This window comes from Crocodylus porosus, unplaced genomic scaffold (genome assembly GCF_001723895.1).
Source record: "Crocodylus porosus isolate Cpor-Errol unplaced genomic scaffold, CroPor_comp1, whole genome shotgun sequence".
NCBI lineage: Eukaryota > Metazoa > Chordata > Crocodylia > Crocodylidae > Crocodylus > Crocodylus porosus.
This window is the reverse complement of record NW_017728928.1, coordinates 1318956-1327249: the sequence shown is the minus strand read 5'-3', so window position 1 is coordinate 1327249 and position 8294 is coordinate 1318956. Positions and strand designations below refer to the sequence as shown.

The 8294-nt window shown below is 51.3% G+C and overlaps 1 protein-coding gene across 3 annotated transcripts; it reads left to right on the top strand.

Annotated features, from left to right (window-relative positions):
• The first annotated feature begins 2068 nt into the window (after positions 1-2068).
• On the top strand, positions 2069-6337 carry RPL38 (ribosomal protein L38). Of its 3 annotated transcripts, none has more exons than XM_019542313.1 (5): positions 2069-2138; positions 2351-2387; positions 2671-2731; positions 5000-5122; positions 6278-6337. In XM_019542313.1, exons 2-5 carry the CDS (start codon positions 2385-2387, stop codon positions 6301-6303), a joined length of 213 nt encoding a protein of 70 aa, XP_019397858.1. In that variant the 5' UTR covers positions 2069-2138; positions 2351-2384; the 3' UTR covers positions 6304-6337. The 3 variants fall into 3 exon arrangements, with proteins under 3 accessions (XP_019397858.1, XP_019397857.1, XP_019397859.1); XM_019542312.1 differs by having other exon boundaries at positions 2076-2182; positions 2354-2387; XM_019542314.1 differs by having other exon boundaries at positions 2096-2138; positions 2354-2387.
• Positions 6338-8294: the final 1957 nt, after the last annotated feature.

Below are 8294 nucleotides of genomic sequence, written 5' to 3'. Positions count from 1 at the left end.
GGGCTCTCCCTCCCTGCTCCAGCCTTTTAAATTGTCCGGTGTCTGCACCAGGGCCCCCTGCTCAGTGTTTGTACGGTGCCTAGCACAACACAGACGTATCCCCAGGTGCCCCCAGGCACCACCAGTTTATTATTTAGTAACAGCCTATTGGCAGCTATAACTATAAACAATCTGTTCCAACGTATTGACCTGTTGTTAAAACTGACACACTTTGTTCTTCATATGTCCCTGCCATCCACAAGTTGAGACCCTTCCCAGCCCCTGTGGGAAGTATCATCACCCCATTGTACAGACAGGAACACTGAGGCAGAGAAGAAGGGTGCTTCGAGCTGCTTCCAGTGATGCAAGCAGTGACTGAGGAATGGCTTTGAGCCAGGAGAGAGGTAGTTAGTTGTATTTGTCTGCTGTCAAACAGCAGGCAAGTTAGATTTGCATCATACACTCAATCAGAGGTGTATAGGGTAAGCTTTTGTAAGCAGAGAGCATAGCAAAACCCTCCACTTAGGAAACTTTATGCTACGCGGCTCTGATGCCCTTAGCCTACAAGGTGCAAATCTACCCTGGCTTCCAACCAGGACTTTCCAACCATGTGTGGGTCTTTCCTCGCTGTGTCTCAGCGCTGGGACACATTGACAGGCGCTGTGCAAGCCAGCAAGTGTGACACAACGTTCCTGGAGAGCAGAAATAACCTCACCCCTCAATAGGGTTGCCAACTTGGTTTGAGTCTATTCCGGGAGGTTTCATCCCATGACATAATGACATTAATTAGCCATTGGGTGCATCTACATAAGACACTAATGGAGCAGTAGCCTAATAACACGGTGCAGCAGTGTGCAGGGTAAAACCCATGCTAATAAGCTACTGTGCCAGTATTAGGCTACTGTGCAGTTAGTGTCCGTAAAACCCCATGGGCCAGCAGCACCGGTTACTGTGCACTGGTTATGCAAGTACTAAGCTTCATGTGCCATAACTATGGCAGAAAGGTTCTTTGGGTAGATGCGATCTCTTCTATTAGACCCACTAAATAGTTGGGGAAATTGTTCTTTGCAAGCTTTCAGGCACAAACGCTCTTCTTCGGCCATAGAGAGAGTCTGCTGGTGTTTGTGGGCTCTCCTAGTTACCACCTATAACTATGGCGTGTTAACGACAGTGTAGACGCGCCCATTACATGAGTATTTTAAAAGCCCACTGGACAGCGGTACAAATCAGTTTCAACACTGAAGATTTATTTTAATGAATGCCCTAGCATAGATCTCCCTGGTGACTCTCAGCCGCCTCCTGGAGATTCAGCTCTTGCTCCTGGAGACACCAAGGTTGGCAACTCTACCCCTAAAGGGGCCTGGGGCGCAGGGCAGCACCAGCAAAACCAACCTCAAGGGCAACAGCAATGCCACCCCTGCCCGGCTGGGGCGGGCTCCCACTTTCTTTATCATTGGGAACTGCCATGCTCATCACCAGGGATCCTGGTTTTCTCTGATAAAAAAATCTCCAATCTTCGATTTAAAAAAAAATAACCCCAAATCTACCTATTTCCATGATTAAAAATGAAACACCATTACGTATATATAGAGGAATATAGAGATATCTATATTGATGTAACTATATGTTTATATATATCTACATACCTATATCTACGATGTAACTCTATATATAGCTATATACATATCTATATAGATAGATATATTTATAGGTATCTACATAACTATACAGATATAACTACGGACATCTATATTTACAGATATAGATCTATAAAGAGGAGGTTAGATGAGCATCTGGCTGGGGCCATCTGAATCCAGCACTCTTTCCTGCCTGTGAATCCCTTCCGACCCTAACATCTATGAATCGATAAATATAGAGCTATATTAGGGGGGGTTCACTTTTATCATGGAAAGATGTGCATTTGGGGCTGCGTTTTTTAAACCGAAAATTGGGGCTGTTTTTAATCAAACAAGCCCAGCACCCCCAACCCCCTCCACCTCCACCTCCCGCCTAGGACCCGCCACTGCGCAGGCGCAGGGCTGAGAACGCCTTCCCACGCTAGGTGTCCCTTGGCGGCGCCCGTAGCGACCGCCGGCGGGTTAAGTGCCCGGATGCGGAAGTACGTGCCCTCTTCTGCCATCTACGCTGCGGCTGCTCGTGTGAGTGCCGGCGGGAGCACGGGGCGTATCCACCGGCATCCTCGGTGGGGATGAGCCGTGGAGCTGGAGGAGGGGGCGGAGGACGTGGGGCGGGCGGCGGAGAGCCGGGGGGGAGCCCTATGGAGCGGCGGCTGGAAGCGGGAGGAGAGTTTGGGGGCTCGAAATACGCTCTCCCCTCCCCTGGTGACGCCATCTTGGTTTCTCTTCCCCAGCAGGTCACAGCCGCCCGGAGCCCGGCCCGTCACTATGGTAACTAGTTGGGGGGCTGGTGGGGGGAGTCATGGGGTGCGCAGTGTGGGGACCACTTCCGGGTCAGGGGGTGCTGGGGTCCTGTCTGGGCATCTAGGGCCATAGAGGCGTGGGAGCTGCAGGGGCACGTGGGTACCAGGTGTGGAAAGCAGCCTTTCGATGGGGGGTCCTGGGCTGTAGGGTGGCCAGGAGTGAAGGGCAGTCGCTGTCGTGGGGGGGAGGAGGGGGGCTCTTTTGCCTTGAGGAAGAACAGGTCCCGAGCGCTTTTCTCCTTTGCTTTCAGCCTCGAAAAATTGAAGAGATCAAAGACTTCCTGCTGACAGCCAGGAGGAAAGACGCCAAGTGTGAGTGATGCTGCAGCTCTTGAGAGGACTTGCCCCAGCAGAGGCTGCAGAGAACAAGTGCATTCCCCTGCCACCCTTGTGGGTTGGCCCCCAAGGGTGCTGGCTTCAGTGTCTGGCAGAAGCCCCAGCTTTCAGGGTTTGGCATGAATGGTGCTGCTCTGCCCACATACAACTGCGTGGTTGCACCCACGTGTGCAGTGCTCGCCGGGACTGCTGCACTTAGACCAGCAGGAGTTGTATGGAGCATCCCATTGGCTGACAAATAGCTCTGTCCTGGTCCCAGTGGGGGAACCCAACCCTGATTTTGGGTGTGAGTATGGTTCTGTGCTGCCAGCCCCATGTAAACGAGCTCTGGGGCATTTCTGGTGTGAGTGCGTGGGGCAATAGCGCATATAGCGAAGAGAGGCTGTTCCCTTATGCTCCACGTAGTGATTTCGCAGCGGGTCAGTTGTAAGCTCGACTGCTCGGCTTTGTCAGCAAGCTGAGAGTGTGAGTCGAGCCCACTGCTTGCGGCGGTCTGGCTCGGATATGGCTCTCCAGGCTAACCCAAATGCTTGTTTGAAGGAAAGCCAGAGGGCTGCGAGCTCTTTGCCAAGGACACGTGTAGCCTTTAGGATATGCACTCTTAAAAACGGAGTTACTTTTATCATGTTGTTCACTTGCAGGAATCAATGTCAACAGCGCGGTGTGATTGCTGCTGCTTTCTGGTTTGGGGTTGGGTGGATAGCGAAGGATAAAAGTAATTCACAAATGTGGCTTTACCTTCCATCGAAGCTTTAAGTGTTGCAGGCAGGGTTTGGGTTTTTTAACTGCTAACTGGATTGCACTTTGTCTGAATTTTGCTGTCTTAAGTGCCACCTGTAGCTGTAAGACGATTGTAATTGGAGAAAATTTACATTTCTCCTCATCTTACATGTGTCCAGTGCTGTGAGTGTTGTGCATCTTGGCATAGTCAGAGGAGAGAAGTATCTTAATAGGAAGATGAAGTGTGTTTGTACCACCACTGGTGCTGGGCAGGGGGTGGGCATAGTACTTGAAATGCCTTCAAAGCTGACAGTATCTTTTGGGGAAAAAAGCACATCTTTGCTTTCAGCCCATTCTGAGTTTTCTGAAGCTCCACCAGACAGCTGAATGGCTTGGACCATCCAGGCTCCCAGGCAGGAAGCTGAGATCTGCCGTGGTCTGAAGGAGTAATCTAGCTAAGCTGGTCGCAGTGTAGATTTAAAGCATCCCCCGTGTCCTTGCAGGGCTCCAGGGGCCGCATGTAAAACATGCTTAAAGCTCTAGCACTATTATTGATGTGCAGGGGAGCTCGTAACAGTAAATACGCCTTCCCAACCCAGTTGTTGTCCTCCACTGGGATTTGTGGCATCATAAATTGCGGCTATTTGTTAGTGTAAGTTTGGCGTTGAAGAGAAAATTGCCTGAAATATATGGCTGTTGTTTCAGCGCAAGCCTCTTGCGGATAAGCCCAGCGAGTGGCTTTGGCTGCAGCCCTTGCTATCCGCAGGTGTCTTTGTGGTGCAGTGGGGTAGGGTCATAAGGGTGAGATGAGGCTTAAATTCTGATCTGCCCTAGTACATAGATCATAGAAATTAAGGGCTGCAAGGGACCTCAAAAGATCATCAAGTCCAACCCCTCTGCTCTGGACAGGAATACTGTTGAATTCAGATGATCTCAGCAAGGTGTCTGTCCAGTCTCTGAAGACTTCCAGGGTTGGAGACTCTTGTCACTGCCTTGGGAAGTCTAGTCCAGATTCTGGTCACTCTTACTGTAACAAAGTTCTGCCATCCAACATGAACCATCTTGTAGCAGTTTATGGCCATTGCTCCTTGTCCTCCCCTGGGGCGCCCTAGTGAGCAGTTTTTCTCCCAGCTCCCGATACTCACCGCTTACATACAGTATTACTGTATGTAATTACACCCCTTACATACTTTGTATTACTTACAGACAACCACCAAGTCCTCCCTCAGTCTTGTCTTCCCCAGGCTGAACAATCCCAGATCCCTTCGTAATCTTTCTTTATCAAGTTTGTCCTCCAGGCCCTTAATCAGTTTTGTGGCCCTTCTCTGTACCCTTTCAAGGTTCTCCAAGTCTCTTCTGAAGTGTGGCGCCCAGAACTGGTCACAGTAGTCCAGTACTGGTATTGCTGGGGTATCACTTCCTTGCCCCTGAATGATGGGGAAGGGAGGCCTGGTTAAAGGCTGCCTCGAAGTATGTGCGCGTGTCACCCCAGTGATGAAAAACCTCAATTTCTTCCCACTGCAGCCGTCAAGATCAAGAAGAATAAGGACAATGTGAAGTTCAAGGTGCGTTGCAGCCGGTACCTGTACACCCTGGTTATCACAGACAAAGAGAAGGCTGAGAAGCTCAAGCAGTCCCTGCCCCCAGGTAACTAAGGCTGAGGGAGTACCATAGTCTTTAAGAGAAGAATGTGGGAAGGAGTTTGCTCTGTGGCAGCTGAATCAAGGGTGTCTTTCAGTGAGGCTCTGGAGGACTTTGCTGGGGCTGGGGAGAATACGGCTTGAAGCTCTCCATGATCAATGCTAGCACCTTCCTGGGCTGATGAAGTTGCCCAGGAGCATGGGTGGGCTGTCAGGCAGTGTTAGTGTGGAGCTTGTAATGGGTGGCTTCTTAGTCACTCCCCTGCTCTTATGCATCCATAGGTTGTGAGCATTCAAAGCACTCCCAGTCATGAAGTGTTCCCTGCCACAGCCTGTTGTTGTAGCTGCTTACTGCTACATCATCCAGTATCCCTGACACCTTGTGAACCTGCTGCTCCAGCCCATCTTCCTGGAAAGTTCTCCAGGGCAAAGAGCTATGGGTCTACAGTTAGCCAAAGAGCAATGCTGTTGGGGGTGTCCTGGTCACGGTATCGTAGAAAAGCAGGTCTGGCAGGGCAGGGCACTGAAGAGACTATTTTGTCTGGGTCCTTGCTTGGGGCAGGAGCAGCCAGCCTCAGACTGATCTTGAAGACCTGGGACCCTGTGTGTGGCTAGAAGCAGTGCACTGAGCTGCAACCTTGCCCAGTAGGGAGCAGCAGCAGCTTCCCCTTCCCTCTTGGTAGGAAGGAGGTCTCAAAATGATGGAGGAGGATCTGAGGAGGAGCATGATTTCCTTCTTGACCCAGCCTGTGCCCTGCCCTGAGATGTTGCTTAGCAGTGGAGCTGTAGAGAGCATTGAAATACCCTTGGCTTGACAACAGGATCAGCACTGAGTGTCACAGGCCTGGGGCTGCACATTGGGCAGGGGGTGGTACATAGACCTGTCTCTTATGGCCAGGGAACAGAGGTGGATGTACAGTGCCCTGGAGCCAGTACTGCTGCATTGAATGCTATTTGTGGGTGTGCGGCTGCAGTCTTTGTGACCCTGGAATCTTGAGAAGATGGAGAAACCCACTCCCGTCCTCACTCTGGACTGCTAATAGCCTCGGCAGCCTGCCTCCAGGGTGCAGGGTACTGTTCCTTTCGCAGCCAGCCAGGCAGCAGTAATGAGAGCTGAATTTGTCCCTTGAGCGTCTCACCCTTTCCCTCTCCCCCTCTGCAGGTCTGGCTGTGAAGGAGCTGAAGTGAACTGGATGCGCCCGGCCTTTTCATATGTGTTCATTTAAAAAAAAAAAAAAAGCAAACTCTTCTTGCATGTCAGGCTGGTCTTTCTTGCCAGATGCCTGAACCATAGCTATACTCCTGTCCTCTACCCTGCTACCAATGGCATGGTACATTATGGCTCCCTGGAGTCTTCCTGGCCTGTGGTTCTACAAAGTGGCAGCAGCAGTGGAAGACCTGGTATTGCAGGGCTGCTGACCCAAGAGGCATGGGTCAGACTGGCATGGCCCCTCTGTCCAGTCAGATGACGTTCTGATCTGGTGCCATGTGTCTTGGGACTTGCTGTTCAGTAGAGCGGTGGTCTCCGAAGTGGTGTGCGCAAGACGATCCATTGGGCTGTGGAAAGAAAATATTAGAACTTCTATTTATATAGTGGGGGTGCGTGCTCAAAAATTTTTTACTGATAGGGGTGCGCGATCAAAAACATTTAGAGACCACTGCAGTAGAGCATCCTAGTGGGCCTAGCTTCTGCATCCCACCTGGCAGGTGTGGTGGAAACAAATAGGAATGGGGAAGGTAGTTGAGCTACTGACTTGGGTTCTGCTAGGACTAGTTACGCTCCCTCCTAGTCAGATTGCACCTTTACTAGCCACAGGCTCTGCACGCCTGTGTGGAGGGGAGGGAAGCGTGACTGCCCAGGCCCCTACTATAGATCAGTGGGAAGTATGTGGCAGGCCTCTGTTTGGCCTGGCCATGTAGCAGTAGGGTCCCAGTCTGCAAGCTGGGTGCTGCTGCAGCAGTGCTTCAGTAGTCCCAGTTGTCTCACCCATTTGGAGGCTAACTGCTCCTTAGAAAGCAGCATGTAAAGGACCTACAGCTCCATGAAACTTGAGCCAAGGTCCTTCTGCATCACAGGTAACATTCTGCCTTAACACGGCACTAAGCACAGGGACAAAGCCTGCAGACCCACTTACCCTGTACCTAGCTCTGTCTTAGAGCTGCAATCCTGCTTTTGGTGGTGAGAGGTGGATCTGAACAGGAGAAGCATCTGGGCACAGTCCTGCCCACCTGCCTCATGCAAACAGCCAATCTCTCACCATCCCTGTACAGCTGATGGCATGGCCAAGTAATGGAAGTGTCTGGGACTCGGAAGCGGGACACCAGCAAGAGCAAAGTGAGCAGGGATTTTCAGGGTCACAACTCAGCAAGGTGCCTCCAGTCCCCTGCTAAGCAAAGTTTAGAAGAAGAAAGCAGATATGCTAGCAAGGTCTGTGTTGAGGGGCTTTTAAACAAAGGTCCTGTAAGTAGTAGCACCTGCCCTGGGCTGAGCCCCACCTGTCATGGAGGGAGTACAAACATGTCCATGTTCAGCCAGCAAAGCCCCTTCATCTGTGCTGGTCTGGTTCCAGGCAAACGGGCAACAGAGCCCAGTCAAGTAGCTCTGCTGCCCTGGAGAGTCCCCTGCAGCAGTGAAGTAGCTGTGCCATGCTGGTACTAGGTTTGGTCAAGCCACCGAACCTTGTGTAATGTGATCTACAGGTCAGCTTTGAGCTTCTCATCTGTCCCACCCACATGTTGCCTTGCAGCAAGGAGGATTGCAGGGTGGTTATCACAGCCAGTGCTGCAGCTGCTGGGGCTTGGACATCGTTCCTGACGTGGAATCAGCTGGGCATCGATTGGCAGCGCTGGGCAAACCCTGTGTGCAGCACACAAGCGTACATGGCAGTAATGCACATAAATTAATAGCACACAACTGGGGCAGGTAATGGAGAGCTGTGCTTTCCTCTTAACAGCCCTGCTTCAAGAGTTGGCTACATCCATATCTGCAGAGGCCTGGCTATATCCTTCCCTACTCAGCACATAATTAACCAACATGGGCTGGTTTGAGAGGCCCTAAACAGGTATGTTTCAAAGAGCAGTAAGCGAGCACAAGAGGCATGCATGCACTTGCTAGGGGCAGGAGGAGCAGAGCTCTGCCATTAGACCTTTCTGTCCTGCTTGGCTGTTCGCTAAGTACA